Source organism: Leptonychotes weddellii, chromosome 9 (genome assembly GCF_054177405.1).
Source record: "Leptonychotes weddellii isolate Sample4059 chromosome 9, ASM5417740v2, whole genome shotgun sequence".
NCBI lineage: Eukaryota > Metazoa > Chordata > Mammalia > Carnivora > Phocidae > Leptonychotes > Leptonychotes weddellii.
Genome location: NC_138377.1, coordinates 88,363,694 through 88,387,677, shown reverse-complemented (window position 1 = coordinate 88,387,677; position 23,984 = coordinate 88,363,694). Strand labels below are relative to the sequence as shown.

The window sequence follows — 23,984 nt, the reverse complement described above, 5'->3', positions numbered from 1 at the left end:
AGAATGCCTAATTGTCTATTCTGGACATGATCGTTATCAAGACCTTTGTCCACAAACCATGTTGATGTTGCTCATACAAGTCAGGGAGGTGACCTCATCCTGGCACGGACTTGCCTTTCTCAACCAGTGCTGTGCCTTTATTACTGAATACCTTTATGATTGCTTTCTTTTTTTGTTTTTGTTTGTTTGTATGTTTGTTTTGTCAGGGGGAGGGAACCAGTTGTAATCCACTTCATGGGTGGGTATTTTTGTCTTTCTTTCCTCAGTGGTGAAAGTGGTGCTGGAAAGACAGTAGCTGCCAAATACATCATGAGTTATGTCTCTAGAATATCTGGAGGAGGTCCCAAAGTCCAGGTGAGTTAGTGACATGACCCATTTTGAGGCCCTGTATTAAGTGAAGTGTAAAAGTCTACATTTGCTGTTTAAAAAAAGAATTTTTTTTCCACAGAAAAGACATAGAACCAACCAACTTCTATAACCAAGAAGCTTGAAATCTCCAAAGAAATAGCATGAGATGGAGATACCCAATATAGAATGAGCTCTTAAATATCTAGCAAAGGCCAAAAAATCCCAAAAGGGAATAAATGAAGGACAACTCATAAAACATGAAACATGCCCACCCTCATGATAATAAGGTGCAAATTGAAACCTCACCAAAGAACTATTTCTTAACTGTCAGAATGGCAAAAATTTTGTAGTGTTTTAAACACTTTGTTGGTAAAAATATAGGAACATAGTTCCTCTCATATATTACAGGTAGGAGCGTGAACTAGTATACTTTTATGGAGGGTATTTCAGCAAAATCTGTCAACTCTATGTGAATACACCTGCTGATTCATCAATTCTGCTTAAGAGAATGTATCCTTTAGATGTGCTGAAATGTATGCAAAATGATACAGTTATTTGATGTGGCATTTTTTCGTAATGTAAAAGACTCGAAACAATTTGAAGGTTCATCAATCAGAGACTGGTGAAATAATTTATGGTTCATAATAGAATAGAATATTAGATAGCTGTAAAAATGAAACTTCATGTACTGATAGGTAATGATCTCCAAGATAATGATGAGTTACAAAAAGCAAGGTTCACAACATTGTGTAAAATGTGTTGCCATTTGAGGAGAATAAGAGAACGTATACCTATATTTGTTTGGATAGGTATAACATACCTCTGGAAGGAGAGATAAGAAACTGATAATGGGTTCTTCAGGGAGGGAAACTGGGAGACTGAGAGAAAGGCACATTCTCCCCTATATCCTTTTGAAACTTTTAAATTTTGAACTACGTGACTGCATTTCCAAAAATCTTAAAATAGAGTGGGGGAGGGGGCAGGGGAGAGAAAGGTAGAAGGAAAAGTTAGAGGGTAACATTAGGAAAGCAGGAACATCCAGAAAAATGAGGACAAAGGAGAGGAATACAATATGGGCCGAGAGGCAGCACGTTCGAGGGTGCAGCATGGAGAACGGTAGATACTGCTTCATCTGTCTTTAGTTTGACCCATCGTGGTAGCCGCATCGGCGTCAGCAGGAATGGGTGAAGCCCCCCCGCCCCCCAAAGAGCAATGGCTGATGGCGGAGGTGGGCCAGGGTCCACAGGGGGTTGCCCAGAGGCATAGGGCTTATCACTGGCACAGACCACTGGGAACAGTTTCTTACTGGTACTCATGCTCCCAGGTAGATTTCACCATAAAGATTAATTTTTTAATCTGAATCACTGGATAAGTGCAGTCATCTGTAGACTTTAAAAAGGTACATCAAAATTCTCTTCACTGTGGTTCTGTCTGCTTAAATGGCGCTCCGTCACGTTGTGTCCTTCTGGGTCCGAAAGCTTCAGGCAGCATCCAAAATTCCTTTCGCAGAGTAAAAGAGTCTTCGAGTGCCCTCTTTCATTGAATGAAAGGAAGATCTAGAGTAGCACCGGCCAGTGGAAAGATGGCACAAGTCACATACATAATTTAACATTTTCAAGTGGCTACATCTTTAAAAAGGTGAAAAGAATCATGTGAAATTAATTTTAAAAATATATTTTACTTAATTCAACATATCCCAAACATGATCATCTCAGCATATAATCAATGTCAAGAAACTAACAAGACACTCTGCATTCTTTTTTATATTAAATCTTTGAAATCTGGTGTGTAATCTACACTTAACAGCACATCTCAATTGGGACTAGTCTCCTTGCAACTCAATGCAACACATGGCTCATGGCTTCAGCATTGGACAGTGAGTGTGATTCAAGAACTTAGGTTGGTGTGGTGCTACTTGATTGTCTCTGTTCATGTGATCACACCCTATCCCTAGAAGGTTGACATGAAGACAAACTCAGGATGCTGTTTTATGGGTGGGCTGCACCTTTACCTTTATTTGTTCTTTGTCTTTTCCCCAAATGCTGACCACATGCCCCAAAATTCTGTTGGACATCTTGGGTTGATGGATGGATGATGGATACATGCATAAGGATTCTCAGCTTAAAAGTCAATAATTAAAGAAGGGAAGAGACAAAGAAGAGCCTTTCTTTTGTTCTACCCCTTATGAGAAGCTGAGTGTTGATAAAGGGTATCAAATAACAGATATAAAGGATTGATTGATGAAGAGCCACAAAGTCAAAATTAATTTTACAAAGAAGGCATCATTTGTATAAATCCATGAGTTTTTAAAGGAGAGTAGGCAGCTTGGAAGATGTTTCCAAGCTTTGAACTTGACCCCATGGAGGGACCACCCAGAATTTGCCTTTGGTGCCATTGCTAACAACATACCCCAGTTAGTGAAATTCCCATTCTTGTTCCTCTTCTGACTGTTCAGGAGAATGCCGAAGGAACAACTTCGGCTGTTACATAGTTAATTAGTAGTGCGTTAATCTAGTCCTGTTTGCTACAGACCACGACCTAGTGGCCAGACTGCAGACGTTATTGTTGACTTTTCTCTTCCTGTTTTCCTATGAGGACAATGATACAGAGCTCTTGGCTTGAAATTAGTCAGTAGCTAAAGAGCACAAACCAAAGACTTGTTATTTCTGGAACATGTTTAACCATAGCATGTGAATAATTAGAACTACAAGGAATGACTCACTTGTTGAAAGACCTCTCCAACATCAACTCCTATCTGTTGAGCTGTCTTGCCCATAGAGTGTTTTGCACACTTTTCAGTCTGGCACAGAAATGGGGTGTTTGAAAACCAAATCCTTCCTCTCTAGTAGGCCAGGAATTGTTCCATACAATCCAGTGTTGGCCCTTGCTGCTCCAAACATGGCTCCACGCTGGCAAAAGCAGTAGAACCAGGGAGCTGGTTAGCAGTGCAGACTCTCGGGCCCCACCTCAGACCAATGAATCTGCATCTGCATTTAAACAAGATCCCTTGGGGATTCATGAGCATGAAGGTTTGGGAAGCACAGGCACCAAGTCAAGGGAGCAGGAAGACACGAACACACAAGCAGGTTTAGGTCTGTTGCGAGAAAAGCATAGATCTTCCAGAAACCCCAGGAACATGTAGTAGAGATTTGAGACCTCATCTGAACTGCCTTCAGAAACCGGGTCCTTAGGGAGAGTGTGGCTTCCCGTTGCGTGGTTGATGCTTGCATCTTCCTAACCTCTGGCCTGTCTGCCGTGACAGCACGTCAAGGACATTATCCTGCAGTCCAACCCGCTCCTGGAGGCCTTCGGGAATGCCAAGACCGTCCGGAACAACAACTCCAGCCGATTTGTGAGTCTCTTCCCTGTTTCAGAAAATGTCACCCGATGGGTGATGCTGATACCCCTGATTTACGTCTGCTATCCCCAAGGAAATGGGAGCTTTTCACATGCCATCAGGAGGCTGCCTTTTCAATCTCTTCTTCATTTTCTATAGCTGTGTGCTGTCAGGAGATCCATTTGCCCTTTCACTGAAATTATTTTTGAGCCTCGGGATAGAAGATAATTTTTGAAAACAGTTCTCAACCCAAGTTGCCTCACTAGGGAAAATAAAAATTGATAGAAGTGTCAGCTTTGGTCCTGGAGGGGTTTGCCTTGTACCCTGGCGGAAAGACCTTCTTTCCCAGGCAAATAAACGAGTTGACTAGATTTGCAGGTCTTCTTGCCTTGCTTTTGGTTCCTGGAACCTGGGCCGTGGACACGGAAGGTAGCGGACACTTCGATCCTGTATCTTGGAGAGAACTGTCCTCCTCTCTGTCATCCAGAGTGAGCCAGTTGTCTACCCACCCCTCAGAGCTCTGTGTATTTGTTTTAGACATATTCATGTAACATAATCATATCCAAAAGCAACTGGATGCAGCCCGTCAGATGGCCTCCCAACTGGTCCACTCAACCCAAGGCAATGAAAGTGTCAGCCAAATGCATTGTCATGAATGCCCACTTAGACATTTTTCTGCCTGAGTGTCTCCTTGGAGGGTGAATTAGAAAGCTGGCGAGGATGCATAGGAATATATCCCCCTTGACAAAAAGCCACATTTACAAAGAAATGAGTATTTGGCCAGTAGCTTTGATTTATGTAGATTTTATATCTTATCTCAACCCTAGATTATGTCTGGCAGTAAAACATTCAAGGAGCCATCTGTGAGGCTGATTCTGGACCATTTTAAAATAAATAGTGGGAATTTTGGAGAAAAACAATTTCTTTTTCAGCCTTCTATTTTGGAAAGAAGCTTCTATTTCCAAGAGAATTCTTACTAAGGTCTCATGCAGTGATTGTTAGATTCCCTGGTGAGTTATATCTCTCCTTATTGCCCTCACTTTCCTTGCTATTCAATACAATTCAAACTGTTCATTTGTTCACCACTCCTATTTTTCTGCTTAATGCCTGGGTTGTGTTATCTTGAAGAAGTTTCTAGGTAATGAAATACAAAAGAAAATGTGAATGAATTTTCCACTTGACCTTTTTTTCCTAATTCTCTGTCTCAGTCATATAAAATGTCTCAGTCATATAAAAATGCACTTGACCGGGGCGCCTGGGTGGCTCAGATGGTTAAGTGTCTGCCTTCAGCTCAGGTCATGATCTCAGGGTCCTGGGATCGAGCCCCGCGAGCCTGCTTCTCCCTCTCCCTCTGCTGCTCCCCCTGCTTGTGCTCTCTCGCTCTGTCAAATAAATAAATAAAATCTTTAAAAAAAAAATGCATTTGACCAAATTTAACTCTCTACCTACCCATCCCCCCCTTTGCCTTCCTTAGAGAGCGAAAGAATAATTAAATCGGTATTTTGATGTTTCCAATATAAATTATTCTTTATTCTTGAACAAGGAGGATACATCAGTCATTTCTTGTAACAAAACAAAAATAGCCAGCATTTATTATTTTTCCGATTATAAAATTTCATGTAACCCTGATGGAAAGATGAGAAAGAGTGTGAGCGCATGCACACCCACATACCCACCCCCCCCACATACACACACAGTAATGTCTGATGGCGCATCCAAAGATGTTTCCATTAATAATGAGAGAAATGTAAATTAAAACTATATATCATTTTCTGTCTCTCAGATGAGCAAACATTAAGGAGATTTATAACACCAGAGAAAAAACACTATTGGTTGAAGCCTGACACATTCCCCTAGGAGAGCAATTTGGCATTTTTTATCAACATTTAAAATGTTCAGGGGCACCTGGGTGGCTCAGTCAGTTAAGCGCCTGACTCCTGAGCTCGGCTCAGGTATCGATCTCAGGGTTGCGGGTTCAAGCCTTGTGTTGGGCTCCAGCGTGGAGCCTATTTAAAAAAAAAAATTTTAATGTCCATTTTCTTTGACCCAAGAATACTTTTAAGGTGTCATATCTAAATTTCCTGTTAATAATGACTTATTTAAAAAGATATCCATAATATATTGTTAAATTTAAAAAAAAATAGGTTATAGAACAATATGATATTTATAATATAATATGGTCTCATTTTTATTTTAAAAGGTACGTTATATAAAACTTAACTAAGGTGTCTGTAAATCAAAGTTTGACTATATTGTTAACAAGTGATTATTTAGTAGGAGGGAGTAGAAGGGGCATCAGGGTGGGAATATAGGTAATTTCTCTTTTTAAAATGGACATGCAGGGGCGCCTGGCTGGCTCGGTCCATAGAGCATGCAACTCTTGATCTTGGGGTTATGAGTTCGAGCCCCACACTGGGTGTAGAGATTACATCAAAAAAAAAAAAATCTCTTAAAAAACTGGACATGCAGTATGAATCATAAAAACTCACATAGTTCCACTTACACCAATCTTTTCAAGTTTTAAGAAATATATTACGAAATATTTCAAACACTATTTAAAAATAATACAATGAACACCAGTGTTCCAGGTACCTAGCTTAAGAAATAAAACATTACCAAGAATCAACATTTCTTTCCGTTTAATTATGAAAACGCAACATCCTTTCTTCATACAAGTTCCTCTTTTCCCCCAGGCTGCTCTACAACAAAACTAAGTCTCTTGTTAGGAGTTTTAACTTTTATGTAACAAATTTGAATTGTTTGGAACAGTGGTTCTCCACCTTGGCCACATATAAAAATCACCCAGGCTCTTTAGAACTGCTCAGGTTTGGGTACCAGTCCCTAAAGATAGATTTACTTCTCTGGGGGCACCCGGGTGGACAGTCTTGGTTAAGCATCTGCCTTCAACTCAGGTCATGATCCCAGGGTCCTGGGATCGAGTCCCAAGCCCTGCATCGGGCTCCCTGCTCAGCGGGGCGTCTGCTCCATCTGTCGTTGCCTTTGGTCCGAGCAAGGCCCTCTTAAAGGGCTCCCACCAGTGTCGTTCTCTCTGCTCTGCTCTGCTCATGCTTTTTCTCTCTCACACTCTCTGTCTCAAATAAATAAATAAAATCTTTAAAAAAAAAGGGGGGGGGCGCCTGGGTGGCTCAGATGGTTAAACGTCTGCCTTCGGCTCAGGTCCTGATCCCAGAGTCCTGGGATCAAGCCTCACATCGGGCTCCCTGCTTGGCGAGGAACCTGCTTCTCCCTCTCCCTCAACTGTTCCCCCTGCTTGTGCTCGCTCGCTCTGTCAAATAAATAAATAAAATCTTTAAAAAAAAAAAAAAAAGGCTCCCCAGGTCTTTGCAACAGGGCAGCCAAGGTTTCGAAACCATTCTGGAAGGGCTTGAGAGTTTGTCATTTACTATATCTGCCATTCCTGGATTTGATGTCCTGTTTGGTTTCATTCCCATCCCCAGATTGTTGGGGAATGGTTAGGGGGTACACATGGACAGACACTGATTTATTCCCTCCAGAACGTGCCAAAAGGAAAAGATGGTGAAGGAATAGTCATCTTAGTAGGAAGCATGGGGAATCTTGTTCAGCAACCATTTCTCAGGAAGCACTGCAATTTGGGATAACATGGTTTGTGGTCCTTCTCTCTGTCTGGTGCTTCTAGGTGTTTTGGGGTTTATTTGGGGGAAGGGGGAAGAGTCATCAGAATGAGACACATAGACAATTAAGAGGGTGGCCTTCTTTTGTAGCCTTTCTTATACTTGGAATCTGCAGTTGACTTAGCAGGAGGAACACAGCAGGTAGTGGGTGCTGTAGGCAGCAGGAAAAACACGAAATGGGCTTTTCTTGTCCTTAATGAGTTTATGGTTCTAGTCCCAGACTTGCGGCCTGGCAGGAGCCAGCCCTGAAATGGGTGGATTTCATCAGTGTACACATTTTAAAAATATTTAATATTTTAAAATATTAAAATTTAAAAATGTGAAATGCAGTTAGGCTGGGCATGCTCCACCACTTTGAACCCAGGCCGTCACTCCCTAACACCCACATTCTCATCTTTTCCTTCGTCTACATTTACACTCCTGGCCCTTTCCGAGGACAGGAGAGCAACCAGACTCTAGTGAGAAAATGTCATTTCCTTAACAATCTAGACACCTTTCCAGCTAAATCCCAAGGCTTTATTCTCCTTTGTTCCTTCTGAGCAGTAATTTAAAAGGAAATAATTAACTACGACAGTAACAAAACTCTCCACACCCACAACTAGCTGGAAAGAACATTGTTTATAATCAAGTGTTTTTACTTTATGTAAGAACGCTAGATGATCCAGAGGTAAAAGGGGTGCCTGTTGCTCAAAGCCATGAAAATACGTCTGGCAGAGGGAACATTTGTTCTCCCTGAAAGAGGCTGATGGAGTTCGTTCTTGCTAGATCAAGGGAACCTTGAGATTTTCTGTCCCATTCTTTACAGCTTCCGGCTTAGCAGGCAAGCACCCACTGGGGGGGAAATGGGCAAGGAATACAGCATATCCTTATTTAGTCGGGCTGGAAAGATAGACTCTGTCTCTCAATTCAGAATCGTGTGACTGGACAAAAGCCCTGGTTATTGTCTGATAGGAAGAAGTGAGGAAGTCTTGATCAGAACTGGGAATAATTCAGAATGTACCTTTCATTAATGAATTTCCTTGAATTATATGCTGTATTCAAAGCCTGTTTGGAACATCACGTTTCTGTTCACCAACCATTGAAGGAAATCCCTAACTTTCTTGCAGGGAAAATACTTTGAAATCCAGTTCAGTCCAGGTGGGGAACCAGATGGTGGAAAGATCTCCAACTTCCTTCTGGAAAAATCCAGGGTGGTGATGAGGAACCCCGGAGAGCGGAGTTTTCACATATTTTACCAGGTTTTCCTTTATATTTTTTCTTTCCTATTTCCTTATTCCTTCTCCACATTAAAAAAAAAATTTGGGGGGGCACCTGGGTGGCTCAGTTGGTTGGGCGACTGCCTTCGGCTCAGGTCATGATCCTGGAGTCCCTGGATCGAGTCCCGCATCGGGCTCCCTGCTTGGCGGGGAGTCTGCTTCTCCCTCTGACCCTCCCCCTCTCTCATGGGCTCTCTCTCTCTCTCTCATTCTACCTCTCTCAAATAAATAAATAAAATCTTTAAAAAAAAAAAATTTTTTTTTCCTCTCAGCTCTCAGGTTTAGGCAATCTAGTCTGCCAAGCCAAGGAGTATTTATTACTATAGTATGTATAAGTCAATGTGCAAAAAATTGTGAGGATGTCCCTACCTGCGAGGAGAGTACGTAATCAAGAAGTGTTAGTATAACTTCAGAACAAAACTAGGAGTGCTTGATTCTTTGCCAGGCAGGAGTCCACGTGGGGAGGTGTGGCTGGGAGGGTGAGGAGAGGTACGGAGGGCACGCAGGGGAACGAGGTGGGGAGGCTGCTCTGGCAAGTCAGGTGGACCGGCTGGCAAGGGTGGAAGTCTCCCGAAGGGGAGCTCAGAGGAAAGGCTAGAGGTGGGCTAAGGATCTTTAATCCCCGGTCAGGAAGGTCTGACCTGGACATGCGGAAGCCATGGAGCACTGTGCAGGTTGCTCTTAGATTATGTCCCAAGACTTCGAGTATCCTTGGATTCGCCTACGTTTTAAAATCTTTTTAAGTACTTAAGAAATCTAATGATACCAAAACAATTTCTTTATGTATGAGTTTATGTATTAGCATTTCATGTATCAGGGGTACACGTCAGATTTTCTTTGAAGAAAGGCCTACAGTTGTTTTTTGTGTTAATTTTGTTATGGTTTGAAGATCATTGGATTAGAAGGAAATTAAAAGCTGTGTCGGGAGCTCATACAGTCTTTTCAGTTAGATAGCTGTCTCAGATGATGGCAAATCATTCGTGCAGGTGGCTAGCTAGCGCGTGATGAGGAAGTTTATTCTGGGGCTTGGAGAAGTTCAGAGTCAAGGAAAAGCTTACGGCCAAGAGCAGCATGTGTCTGCTGGCAGAAGAGGGTTGAGAAGGGGGGAGCGGTTTGAAGATGCAAATGAGAGGCTGTGTGATGCGGATGGGGAGGAAACACAGAAGGGGGAAAATAGGAAGGGGGTGGCACAAAGAATTTTTTTTAAAAAGATTATTTATGTATTTATTTATTTGACAGAGAGATAGCCAGAGCACAAACACAAGCAGGGGGAGTGGGAGAGGGAGAAGCAGGCTTCCCGCCGAGCAGGGAGCCCGATGTGGGGCTCGATCCCAGGTCCCTGGGATCATGACCTGAGCCGAAGGCAGACGCTTAACGACTGAGCCACCCAGGCGCCCCAGCACAAAGATATTTTGAAGAGGCAGAAGAAAGCTAAGGGACCCCGATGTCATGGGTGACCTAGAACTTCTCTGTAATGGAGATGACGTTCCCTCTTTGCGGGGCGTGGAGCTGAGATGACGTGAGGAACTTGACCGAGATGGAGAAGTGTGGCTAGGCCCTCTCTTTCCCTAAATCCCTCCGGGCTGGAGCAGGCAGAGCCAGCTCGCAAGGGCTGTGTGCATCCCTTCCAAGCAGTTTTTCCTTCGGGGCTATTTTCTTGGTAGTCTGAAATCAGTCGTGGTAGGAGTATTTACACCACGACAGTCAGCAAACACTACAAATCCATTTTTCTCCCCGTGAGTTGATGGTTGAATATCTTTCTAGCACACCACTGGTGGGAGCCCTTTAAGAGGGCCTTGCTCGGACCAAAGGCAAACATCAGAGCGGGCACAGAAAGCCGCGGGACAGTCCATTGGGTAGGAGGTTTCAGAATGCCGGAGCGCGGGACCTGGGGCTGCTGTTCCACAGGCATCCGTGGGGAGAAGCGCGAGGGGCAGCTGCACGTCATAAAGCCCTAAGCAAGTTGAGCAGAAACAAAGTAATATAACCTGGCTTGTTTTCCACTCCTCTGAGGGCTCTCACCCACACAGCACTGCAGTTCTCCTCATTGGACGAGGGGAAAGTCTCAGCTCGTGTAGGTCTTACCAGAGTTCAGAACTCGAATTTGCAGAGATGATCCGGGGCTACCACCAGCAGAGCAGCTATCCTGAAGCCCATATTTTGGAGATGAGGAGCACCCATCATTTCAGAAGGCAGGGTCAGAACGTGCTCCTCACCTGGGCCCCGGCGTGGGGCCTCAGCTTGGTGGGCACACCACACCCCGCTTCCTTTTGTCCAGCTCATCGAGGGCGCCTCTGCAGAGCAGAAGCACAGCCTCGGCATCACCAGCATGGACTATTACTACTACCTGAGCCTCTCTGGGTCCTACAAGGTGGACGACATCGACGACAGGCGGGAGTTTCAGGAAACACTGGTAAGTGCTGGCTCAGGGCCAGGCAGGAGGGGCTCTGCGGCGCCGAAAGGGCAGGGAGGGTTAAGAGCGAAGAGCCGTGGGAAATTTCCACCTCATTCTGCTGCAAGCTCTCCATTTCCTTAAACCTGTGTGTAAGCACTCTTCAAGAGCCGTGCGCCCAGCTGCCTGAGGACCATCGAATGAGTTGAAATGGGTAAAGAAGTGAATGCCTCATCCCCCACCCCCACCCCGCAGGGTCTCTGATTAGCAGGTGAACACTGTTGTAGGTAATACATTTACCATCCCGGTTTGCCTAGAGCTTATGCAACTCCTGAGCTGTTTCCTCAGAAAGGTGAAGCGAAGACCGCCCTTCTCATCTTTTCCAACACCTCCAAGTGCATTCCCTTTACCTCCACACTGAACGGGCAGAGGGCAGCCCTCGCCTCCATGCCCTTCCCGCAGTGTGCATGTTATGGGACCAAGTGTCAACCCCGGAACATTATTGAGGGGTCACATCTTCAGGGAAACAACTCAGTAAGTCAATTTAGAACTTTCTTGGACTGTTCACCCATTTAGCCTCAAAGAACTGCATCACCCTCTGCCTTTTGAGTCAGCTTCCTGCCAGGCCCAACCCTCAGCCCAGACCCAGAAGCGAGGCGGGGACCCTGACAGGGCAAGCGGGGGTGCGGTTTGAGGGGAGCTGACCTGCTTGGTGGGGGGGGCAGGCTGCTCAGGCAGGCTGTATCCTGGGTGCAGGAAAGAAGACAGCACCAAGGGGCCACATGGCCTCAAGGGAGCAGGGAGAAGAAATGCAGATGGGGGGCCTGCATTGGTCCTAGCATGTGGTGCTCTTAGGATTCAGATAAATAAGTCTCGGCGTGTCAGCTGGTTTTACTGAAGTTAACGGGCCTCAGAAACAAGACTTTCCTATTGACGCTTTCATTTCATTTGCTGGAGAGTTTTAATCAAGATCCTTTCTCAAGTACAATCTCTTTTTGCCCTCCTGATGTGGCAGAAGATCTCCAAAGTCCCCTTGGAGTAACTGGGAAGGGGGCATCCGTGCCCTTGGAGGGAGGGGGTGGCAGAGAGGACATCCACAGGGCACAAGGACAGGGTGCTGACTGTGGGTATCCTGCCGCTCCCTCTGTGTATCTCTGCTCCTGGAGATCTCCTGCCGGGGGATTGTGTGCTGGGTCTAAAGACAGAACTGCCTTCCCAGTGTGCCCCTGACACTTGAGAAGAGTGGGTGAGTGCATTGGGCAGTGACCGTGTCCTACAGGGCCTTCCAGCTGCCGCTGCCAGCTAAGTCCCATGTGGCCGCACAACTCAATCTAAGCTTTGGCTTCTTTTTAATTTTTTATTATTTTTATTAACATTATTATTTGTTTCAGGGGTACAGGTCTGTGATTCCTCAGTCTTACACAATTCACAGCGCTCACCATAGCACATACCCTCCCCAGGGTCCATCACCCAGTCACCCCATCCCTCACACCCCCCTCCACTCCAGCAACCCTCAGTTTGTTTCCTGAGATTAAGAGTCTCTTATGGTTTGTCTCCCTCTCTGGTTTTGTGTTTCGTTTTTCCCTCCCTTCCCCTATGATCCTCTGTCTTGTTTCTCAAATTCCTCATATCAGTGAGATCATATGATACTTATCTTTCTCTGATTGACTTATTTCGCTTAGCATAATACCCTCTAGTTCCGTCCACATCCTTGCAAAAGGCAAGATTTCAATTTTTTGATGGCTGCATAATATTGCATCGGGTATATATACACACACATCTTCTTTATCCATTCATCTGTTGATGGACATCTGGGCTCTCTCCATAGTTTGGCTACTGTGGACGTTTAAGCTTTGGCTTCTTTATTACGTGCTTAGCAAGCTGGCGGCTGACCCACCTGGATGATTTCTCTTTTCTCCTCCAGCACGCGATGAACGTGATCGGGATCTTCGCGGAGGAGCAGATGCTGGTGCTGCAGATAGTGGCGGGCGTCCTCCACCTGGGGAACATCAGCTTCAAGGAAGTTGGCAATTACGCGGCCGTGGAGAGTGAGGAGTGTGAGTAGCTCTGGCACACGGCGGGTGAATGCAGGTGAACAATCGGTTGCCGCCGCCGCAGGTAACCGGCCGATGTCCTTTGCTAGGGTCTCAGCCAGGGATTTGGGGAAGTCTTGTGTCCTTTTGGGGCAGAACAAATGGCTTTCAGAGAGTCCGGGCCTCTCCTGTTCACCTGCTCTCCTCACCACATCCCACACCAGTAGACCATCCATGAGATTGTCTCAGTTTCAATTTACCATCATCAACCTTGGGGAAGTCTGGCCGAATTTCACACCTAGGTTTAAAAATAAAGTGATACTTTAATGAAGATGAGAGTGATAGCCAAATAACTCCAAAGATTGGTCTCCTAAGAAAAATCTCTGTATGTGACCTGTAGGGCCTCCACTCACCTCACGGTCCTGAAGAGCAGCTGATCGTGTTTATGTCAGTATGGAAAGCTCGCAGACGGAGCTTATCTGGGGGCTGGTTTAGATTGGATTCTGAAAACAGAAACGAATGGACACTGGCTGTTGTGTTGATATTGCTGGTGATCACCTTTCATGGTCACCTCTGTAATAGAGCCTGAAGATGGAAGGATCATGTTTGCTCTTGGGGAAGAAATCGGTCGTTCTTGCAGACACGTTATTGGTTTGTGTGGCAACTTTAGCCTCTGAGGCATCGGATGGCTTTCCAGGCTGCTCTCAACCCACACAGCCTTTAACCACCCAGGAAGACATTTCTTCCTTTCTCAGCATTCTTCCAGAATGATAAATTTAGATGCTTAGTAATAAATAGTATCCCACTCATTGCTGACAATGCAGGGAGGCTATTTCCATTCCAAATAAGGTTCTTTTTTTATATTTTTGTTTTCTTTTGTGATAAAAGAGGGAAGTTCTGCTAACTTCTGATGTCTATCTGATAAAGAGAAAGATGAATTATGTTGACCAGGGAAGTGAGTGGTGGGGGAAAACAATAAATATACACGGTGTGCATAAAGTCTAGAAACAGGACCTAATAATAATCACTATGTTTCTAGACTTATGTACAGTTTCCTTCACATTTAACAAATGCACGTATGTATCCAGGAGGGTCATTAACACTTGTCCTTTTTAACACTGACAGTGTGGGTTTCTTGGTGGTTGCTCTGGAAGCAGAATGAATTTCTCTTGCCTTCTTGGATAGTACAGTCTTTTATTGCCTCTTTATGCTGGAGAACAAAACAACTCTGACACAGCAGGCCTTCCCCCGTATGCTTGAGCCAAGAAGTGGTTCATTGCACATCGATGCCTGGAGGAAGTAGCCTCCTCAGCCAACTGGGTAAGGCCCAGGATTGGCAACTGCCTTGCAATGCCTTGATTGGAGTGGTGGAGACAAGGTGAGGCTGTGCTTGAGACTAAAGAGAGCTAGCAAAGAGTTGGACCCTCCTTCTGAGGATTTCTTTCCTGCTCACTTGGTATACCTTAACATGAGTCATTACCTTAGCAGAGTGTCCCCCTTTGCTTGTCGCCTTGTTCCCTTCCCCAGAGGGCACCAGGGTTTCCGGTAATATGTGTTCCTGAGCCGCGATGCTCATCCACTCTTTTTTCTCACTTTTGTGCGTAAATGGGGGCATAACACATCATGTTCTACAGTTGCTTTTTCACTTCACATTATGTCTTGAAGATTATTCTCTTCATTAAGAGCTTCATCCCTTTTTAGCTACACAGTATGCCATTGCTTGGCTATGTGTACTTTTACTGAACCAATCATCTCTTGGTGGATATCAGGGTGGAACCTCCGAGATTACAACACTGAACACACTAAAATGAATAACGTGGTTTGTGTCATCTTTCTCATGTTTGAGTATATCCCATGGAATAAATTTTTATTTTTTAACGATTTTATTGATTTATTTGACAGAGAGCACGAGTACATGCACAAGTAGGGGGAGCGGCAGGCAGAGGGAGAGGGAAGCAAACTCCCCGCTGAGCAGGGAGCCCGACACAGGGCTCGGGCTCGATCCCAGGACCCCGGGATCATGACCTGAGCCGAAGGCAGACGCTTAACAGATTGAGCCACCCGGGTGCCTCCTGTAGAATAAATTTTTAGAGGGAAGTGTTCGCCCATGTTTTTATAAGAGAAGAAAGCAGACTTCCTCTAGCTATTGTAGAAAAAGATGGTAAGATTCCGTCACAGCTGACCTAATAAAGCAAAACAGCCCTCATTGACAACAGATTGTGTTATTGACCCGACCTTAGACTGCTGGAGTTGTAGGATTTCCTGAGACAAACCTGTACATTGCTTAGAAGGCAAACAAACCTCAGCTTAAGCACATGTGTATTCCCCATAGTCACTACAGTAAGATGACATACTTTTGGAAACAAGTCTTGCTCCAAAGACATTAACCTGTGAATGTTGTTGAAGGGAAAAAAAATACAAAAATACAAAAATAGCAATGGAAAGTATGAGTGACGATGCCCATCTTTTTTGCGGTGTGACCGATGGATTAGAGAACACGGAACCTCAACACTGAAGACAGCCCACGTTTACCTTGCCATTTCTTTTAGATTGTCAAACAGCATTTTGTTTTTGCTACATCTTTTTAGTTTATCTCCTCTGTACTTCAGATGCACCCAGAAAAAATTAATCCAACTTTGCTTTACACTTCAATGCAATGACAGAAATCTGTTCTCATCATCAAAATGTGTTGCAACATTATTTTCTAGCAGGTTCTTTTATGTTCTGTGTAACTCTGATTAACGATACCAGAGTTATAGCAGCATTTTGAAATTAATGCCTCCTCCCTCCCTCGCTCCCTCCCCACAGCCTCCAAGCTTATGTACTGACGTCCTCTCCAGCCACACCTGTACATGCCCTCATGGAAGGTCACAGCCTGAAGGAAGTCAGTATGAGCAGCCCTATAATTTCAGCACCAGGGCCGCCACTGAAGAAAATACAGGGCCCTAAAAGCTTGTACTTGAAAAACATGGCATGGATTTTTTTTTTTTCCCAAGCGAGTACTAGATTTCCTCTCTAAACTTTTTAGGGATCTCCCTAAGCTTGTGGCTCTGATTCTTGGCCAGATGCCATGTTTTGTTTTTCAAGTGCTGGTCCTTCACTCCCGACCTCTTCTATAGAAGCTATGGGGGACTCAGACATTAGTATGTTTCTTTTTCAGTCTTAGATAAGGACCCAAGGACCTAGCCCTTCGTGTTGTATTTCTTTAGTTATGGTCAGAAAGATAATGGCGTAAACAGTTTCACAAAATATTTTATTTTTATTTATTTATTTTTAAAGATTTTATTTATTTGACAGAGAGACACAGTGAGAGAGGGAACACAAGTAGGGGGAATGGGAGAAGGAGAAGCAGGCTCCCCACTGAGCAGGGAGCCCAATGCGGGGCTCGATCCCAGGACCCTGGGATCATGACCTGAGCTGAGGGCAGACGCTTAACGACTGAGCCACCCTGGTGCCCCATTTTTACCAAATATTTTAACTGTGTCCCTATTTTAGCATGATCAGGGGCTTGGGAGACGCCCATGTTTTATAAAACAGACAAATGGAGGCTAATTATTCATCATATCAAGGCATTTACTGTGTAGTTACCGTGAACAGTGAGGGGCCCTCGTGAATTTACTCTAAACCCTTGGTAATAATATCTACTGTTATCAAGTGAGACATGTATGTATCTGACTAACTGCCTAGTGGTGGTGGTAATAACCAACATCATAGCTTCCCCTTAGTAAAGACCTCTTACATGTCAGACACTTTGGTAAATGTCTCTTGATTCTCCCAACAACCATGCATGTGTCTAGTCTGCCTTATGGGCATCTTACGTCCTTGTCCTGTGCAAAGCTTAAGTTTCAGTTTAGTGGAAGACCCATCCAGATTCCTAAACATATGTGTTAACATGAAAACCAAACTAAAGGAATTGGCCATTGGCAAATGAGTGCCTTGATTTTGTTCACATGCCCTTTGTAAAAGGAAGCACTTATACGAGGCAGAGCATTTCGGTAGAACACGAGCATAGATAATAAATACCTTGCTCTGGCAATATACTTCTGCAAAATGCATTCACTGACTTAATCTCGTTGGAAGGGATCTACTGAGAAATGTCAGCCCGTTCAGTCTAACACCATCTGTGAAATTCAGATTATTCTTTATTGGGAGGCTTGTGATTTTTGAACCTTATCATAAAGTCTTTAACAAAATCCTTTTATCAGAAACGTTTGATACAGTTTTATGCAGAAAAAAGAAGACTCATATCCCAAGTTTAGAGTTTGGATTTGTGTCCATGAAAATCTTTCATTCATACTACAAAAAATCTGAGCATTCTTTCATGACCCAGAATGGTGTCACTTATTCATATTAGAGTGTTTGGAGCAGAAATCAAGAAAATCCATCTATATCACTGGCCCTCCTCTTGGCAAGTTTCATGGCCTGAATAAGTTACTAAGCCATCTATTCAGCTCTTCTCTTCGAAGACCAAAGCCATGTTACTACATGTCCTTAGGATGGCTTGGGTGTGCTGTGGGATGAATAGCACCAATGCCCTCCATGTCGCTCCATCTGCCTTTCCCAGAGACCTCTCGTAAATCACACCCCCCCCCACCCACCCAGAAGCCATTCAGGCCCCCTTTGACTCTAGCCTAAATTTCTCCTACCATGCAAGGACCTCCACTGTCAGGGTTGACCCTAACCTTGTAACCGCCTACCTTTCCACTGTGGCCAATGCTGGTCCACTTCCTGCCCTTTACCGTGTCTCCTACCCTGCTACCTCCACCCCTGGGCACATCCCACCGCACTCCCCTCTTCCCTCTTCCTCTGCATCTGTACAAATCCTGTTCATCCTTTCAGGCCCCACCCGAATCCCACATCTTCCTCGACTACCCCAGCAAGTCATAATACCTTCCTGTTCTAAATTCCTCCAGGACCTTATTTTCTCCCTGTATCACATACTCGGCTTTTAGTAGGCTTCTTAATTTGGTAAGCTGTCCATGCCTCATCTAGACTCTCTCCAAGATTTCTTAACGTTTTGTGTTCTGTCCTCTCTAGTAAACCTACATGTGGTAAGCACTCAAGAAATAGGTGATTATTATGATATTGTCATTATTACTTTCCTGATACCAGGTGTTTCAACATCTTTGGGAAAGATGCTATGAAAACACTGCACCAGAAAGGAAGAAAACAATTTTTGGAGCCAAAGAAGTGACTCTTGATTTAGTTCCTTCCGGGCTTCCTTGCTGCAAGCTTGGAGAGATGTCCATTTTAGGCATGTAGCTGTGATCTCAGCAGGGGGATTGGTTCCCCGTCCTTCCTGGATCACTGATTTGTATTATTGGAAGTCTCAGCCGTCATAGGAATTGACTCATGTAATAGAACAATTGAGAAAAAGTGGATGGGTGTGTGTGAGACTGCTGGTACGCAGTCTTGACTAGAGTGAAAGTTTTTGGGGGGCCGGTGACGGTGTCTTGTGTCTTGTAGGTGCACATGCACACACACAAAAGTGCCTCCGCGTGTTTACGAAGTGAATTGTTAAAATTCTGAAAGACAATCATGTTTTATTTTGTTTTCTATAGTTTTGGCTTTTCCTGCATATCTTCTGGGGATAAACCAGGACAGGTTGAAAGAAAAGCTCACAAGCCGGCAGATGGATAGCAAGTGGGGAGGCAAGTCGGAGTCCATCCACGTGACGCTCAACGTGGAGCAGGCCTGTTACACCAGGGACGCCCTCGCCAAGGCTCTGCATGCCCGAGTCTTTGACTTCTTGGTAGATGTAAGTAAACACAACGTTGGTGGCGTTTCACGTCTCAGCTCTAAAGAGTAAAACTACTAAGGGCTTTGTTTTCATGTTTTGGCCTGTTCCTTATAACCGTTAGCTTACTCCTCCACTTTTTATCCTCTCACCCTGGAATTATGGAATCCCATTTTTGCTTCTAGAATTGTCCAGCAAGACATTAATATGGTAACAGCTTCTTACGAACAAAGTATTTAGTAAAGCCAGAACTACAGAACAGAAAAGGGGAAGACCCGTGGTCATGAAACTTGGTTGACTCTTGAGCCTAAAGCTTTAGAATACTGTATTTGTCATGTATTGCTGTGTTACAAATTAACCCTGAATTTAGTGGCTTAAACCAATAAGCATTTATTCTGTCACAGTTTCTGCAAGTGACTTAGCTTGGTGGTTCTGATGTAGGGTTGAGGCCGAAGTCCAGATGATGATTGTAGCTACAGTCACCTGAAGGCTTGACTAGGCTTGGAAGATCTCGTTCTAAGATGGTGCGCTTATATGGCTTTAGGCAGGACACCTCTGATCCCTGCTGCATGAGCCTTCTTTTGGGCTGTTTGAATGTCCTCACAACATGGCAGTTGGTTTCCCGTAGAGGGAGTGATCTAAGAGAGAGAACACGGAAGAAGCCACAAAGCTTTTAATTTGTAAGCTTGGACTCGAATATTGACACTCTGCCATATTCTGTTCGTTAGAAGCAAGTTACTAAGGACAGCCCACCGTTAAGGGGAGGAGAATTAGGTTCTACCTTTTGAAGGGAAGAGTATCAAAGAGTTTTTGGATATATTTTAAAACTACCATAGACTGTTTATATGATGGCATAAGGATATATATACACATATATATGTATACCACGCATGGACTCTGAAAATTAGTCTTTCAGCCGTATGGAACTGCCAGGGACAGCATGTGCTAATCACTGTAGCCTCTGAATGGTAGAATAAAATAGCAAACATTTCTATAGCCCTTACTATGTGCCAGATGCCATTCTAAGTATTTTAGGACAAAACAGTGCGAGTCTTCCCACAACCACGTGACTCGGGCATTATTATCCCGGTTTTACAGATAACTTAGGTATGGAGAGGCTAAGGAACTTAGCCAAAGTCACACTACCATTAAGTGATCTAGGAATCACACCCAGGTACTTTGGCCGTGTTCTAGCTCTTCTACTCCTCTGCCTTTTATACGTTCAAGCTAGAAAGAACCGTAGGGGGACCCTAGGGCGAGAAGAGCAGCATGGCCATTTGCTCCAAAACATCTGTGTGAATCCTGGCAACAACATCTATCAGGCTTAAAGTGTGGTTAGGTGTGGTTAGGGTTGAGTAGGGCAGGGCAGGGCAGGATAGGGTAATTATTTTGTGTACTTTCTGTGGAAGGTCAGGGTCATACTAAACATTAGTCATCCTTTTAACTTGTCCAGACTCCTCGTTTTACTGACAAGTGAATCTTAAGCCTAGGGATTGGTGGATTTGCCCGAGGCCGTTCAGCAAGAGAGTGATGCAGAGTTGACAGTAGAACCCACGACTCTCATCTCTTTGTTTCCCGTCCCGTGCCTTCCAGTGCTGGGGTTCCTACCTTGCTTTCTTTTTGCCTGCCCTTAATTTTTTGTGTGGTAAAAGCAGATGGACGCCCCACGTAACTAGAGCTAACATTTCCTGGGCACTGAGCAAGAGCCAAGCACTGGGCTGAGGGCTGTGTGTCATGACGCATTAGCTCACAAAAGAGGCCACGTCATTCTCTTGGCCCAGAAAACACCTCTGGTGCTTCCACATTCATCCGGGTGTTCACCATCTCTGGGAACTTTTCTCCTCTGTCCCTGCGTGCCCCGCCTGCCTTCCTGAGGCCCCTGGTGGAACCCACACCAACCCTCTCGAGTTAGGTCTGGCCATTGGCTTGCATGTCCCTTCTCACAGTGATCCAGAATACAGACATGGTAGACGTTGTGCCATTCCATGGAACCCCAGACCCTGCCTCTGGCCCAGGGCAGCCTTGGGGATTCTAATGTCACTGTCGTTGGCAAAATCATAGTGAGGATTCAGTGAAACACATGGAAAGCGCTGAGCAAAGCCGGGCACCGGTGAATGGTAAATACACGGAGGCTGCTTATATTCTCATGACTTTCATAACAATGATTGGTATTATTATCCGTAGCCAGCTCACCCTCTCTCTAAGCTCCTAGCACCAGACATTGTCGTCAACGTTGATATCCCTCCCAGCTGTGTTGGGGGCAATACATGGCTACTGAACGGGGTCAGTGGAAATAATATTTATGGATGTTGTCTTACTGGTTCTTTATACGAAGTAGGTTTTACTTCAGTCATCCGAGATGACATTTTCTTCCAATTCTTCAGACTTCCTGAGGAAAAACTAACTGCCGGAAGTTAATGGCTTTCGTCGTTAAGCAGTAGTAGCTTTTTCGGATCCTGGTGGCTTCCCAGAGTACTTGACCTTGCAGCAAGCCTTTTTTTTGAAGCTGCAAATCACCTCTCTTCTTGTCATCCTCTGTTTCCAGCCCTCAGTAGCATTTGCTGGGGACAGTACCTTTCCCTTTCCCCCACGCGTGCCCCTTTCTGAGAGGAAATGAGTTGATTGCCATGCTGGTTACTTTCTCCTAGTCCATCAACAAAGCAATGGAGAAGGACCATGAAGAATACAACATTGGTGTCCTGGACATCTATGGCTTTGAAATATTCCAGGTAAGGCCAGTTTGGACGAGTGGAGCTGTGGGAGGGTGGTGCATTTCATCTGGCTTGAAAGAAACAATTCTAGGTAATGGGGAAAAAACCCACTACAGTTCCTTTTTGCCTCTGTTTAAGTTGTTTGTGTACCTTTACTAAATTAGTTTCTCCTAAATATAAACTATGTCGCTGTCTACCGATGCCTCCAACATTTCTGTTAAGGCTTCTCACATTGAAGCATTTCATTTAACCGCTTAAGAAATGACTTTATAATGATTTCACAGAAACAATTACATGCAAGTAACTTTTTTTTCCCCTCAGAAAAATGGCTTTGAACAGTTCTGTATCAATTTTGTCAATGAAAAATTACAGCAGATTTTTATTGAGCTGACATTAAAGGCAGAACAGGTAAGCAGTCCCTCTTCTTTCCTCCTATGTTATTTCCAGTGTGTTTTGTTTAAAAGATATGAAAGTCTCTCTTTCGGTACTAGATTCAAGTTTTAGTCTTGTATTAGGAAATACACTTAATAAAGTCAGGCAGAAAAACCATATGCTGTTGTGACATTTTAGTCTATGAAATGTAAACACCATCTGCTACAGTCTCTCCTTTAAGCAAGTGATGTTTTGAAGTTGGACTTATTACTGGCTGCTTTTACTACTCTGACTCATTGACCAAGTGGAAAATGGAAACCTAGTTCCAACCCCAATTGTCGATGGCATGGACTGTGTTCCAGAGGAAAAACTTGGGTTTTCTCAGATTCGCTCTACTCCTATCTTCCTTAAAAATCAATGTGTCTTTAACAAAGCTCGTAGTTTTCATTCTGACTTGAAGTAACATGCCTTGGTTATAGTTTCTCCTCAGAGTTCAGGGCAGGTTCCCTTTGATTCTGGGTTCCGTGTTGTTTTGGATTCCTAGGGCTGCTGTCGCAATGTACCACCAACTGAGTGGCTTAAAACAACAGAAATGTCTTCTCTCGCAGTTCAGAAGGCCAGAGTCTGAAACCAAAGTGTTCCTAGGGCCACACGCCTTCCTGGCCTCTTCCAGCTTCTGAGGCTCCTGGTGGTCTTTGTTCTGTGTCAGTGTAACTCCAGGCTCTGCCTCTCCCTTCACATGGCCTTTCCTCTCTGTGTGTCTCTCTGTGCCCAAATCTCCTTCTTCTTTCTCTTATAAAGACACCAGTCATCAGATTAAGGGATCACCCTAAATCCAGGATGATTTCATTTACAAGATCCTTAGCTTAACTATATCTCAAAGATCCTATTTCCAAACCTTCCATTTCAAAGTTCTAGGACATGAAATCTTGGGGGACACATGCAGCCCACTATACATGTGAAAGGCTATTTGGGGGACATTAAGTCATGGAAGTGTTCGTGCCTCTGCCTGGGAATCCCAGTGAGCAACGGTTTCCACATAAATCTCTGCCCTGGTGTTCGAGCCTTCCATCCCGTCAGAGCAGGGTAAAGGGTGGTAGGGACTGAGACCGGATGATGTAGGCAGAGCCTAGTCATATAGGAATGTTGTCCAGCGTGGCAAAAGCTTCACATTTCGTAGGAAGTATGATGGGAAACCCTGGGGGAATTTTGAGCAGAGCATGACATGGTCTGATTTGTGCTTTTGAAAAGGTTATTCAGGCTCTATAGACCTATGGAGTGGGCTGAGGGGAAGACAAACAGGAATAGGAAGTTTAAAAACCAGTTAGGAGACTGGGCAAGAAATGGTGGGGGTGTAGACAATGATGGTACCATTAAAGGTAGTAACACCGTGAGAGGTGGTCAGATTCAGCTTGTGTTTTGGAAAGTGAGTCAGCATGACTTGCTCAAAATAATTAGCAAGGAGCCAAGAAGGAAAGAGGAATTAAAGATGATTGCTCCCTTTGTAGCTTGAATCACAGGGCCAATGGTGAGGCGATTTGCTGAAGAGTGAGATTAGGAGAGTTGGTTGGCGAAATGCAGAATCAGATCTCCAGTGAACAAGTTCCATTTGCAAGGCCTGTGACACGTCTGAACAGAGACTCTAATGTATGAAATGTGCATGACCCTGGAACTCAGCGGGGAGGTCTAGACTAGAGAAATGAATTCGGGGGTCATTAGCCTGCAGGTTCTATTTAAAACCATGGGATTGATTGAAATCCCCTAGAGAAGGAGGGCTGAGAATATAGGAAGGCTGGAAGATTGAGTCCAGAGACTCCATCAGGTGAAGATCTGGAAAGAAGTTGACAAAGCAAGACTGGTGAGGAAGGAAGGAAACCAGGAGAACGTGGTGGTGGTCATCAAGTTAAATGAGCAACTGGCCTGAGTGAGGGGCCTTCCCTTTGGGTGCCTCGAGGCTAATCTGTACCGCTGTCCTTACATTAAATTCAAAGAGATGATTTTGTAACTGGACCTGTAGGGTAAGCCATATTAAATTGCCATCGTTTATATATCAAAAATGATTGTGTGGTAACAAATTTCATAGGGTTCAAACTAAAAATTACCAAGCATGAGGCATCTGGCTGGCTTAGTCGATAGAGCATTTGA

The 23,984-nt window shown here is 44.4% G+C and overlaps 1 protein-coding gene across 1 annotated transcript in view; it reads left to right on the top strand.

Moving 5' to 3' along the window:
- Positions 1-219: 219 nt before the first annotated feature.
- The window catches only part of MYO1E (myosin IE), a 79,153-nt gene continuing 55,388 nt past the window's right edge, over positions 220-23,984 (top strand). Inside the window, exons 1-8 of the mRNA XM_081831158.1 lie at positions 220-354; positions 3,611-3,700; positions 8,445-8,576; positions 10,873-11,007; positions 12,911-13,043; positions 18,581-18,777; positions 21,405-21,485; positions 21,789-21,875. Coding sequence (XP_081687284.1) covers positions 235-354; positions 3,611-3,700; positions 8,445-8,576; positions 10,873-11,007; positions 12,911-13,043; positions 18,581-18,777; positions 21,405-21,485; positions 21,789-21,875 — 975 coding nt within the window. The 5' untranslated portion in view covers positions 220-234. The remainder of the gene's footprint in view (positions 355-3,610; positions 3,701-8,444; positions 8,577-10,872; positions 11,008-12,910; positions 13,044-18,580; positions 18,778-21,404; positions 21,486-21,788; positions 21,876-23,984) is intronic.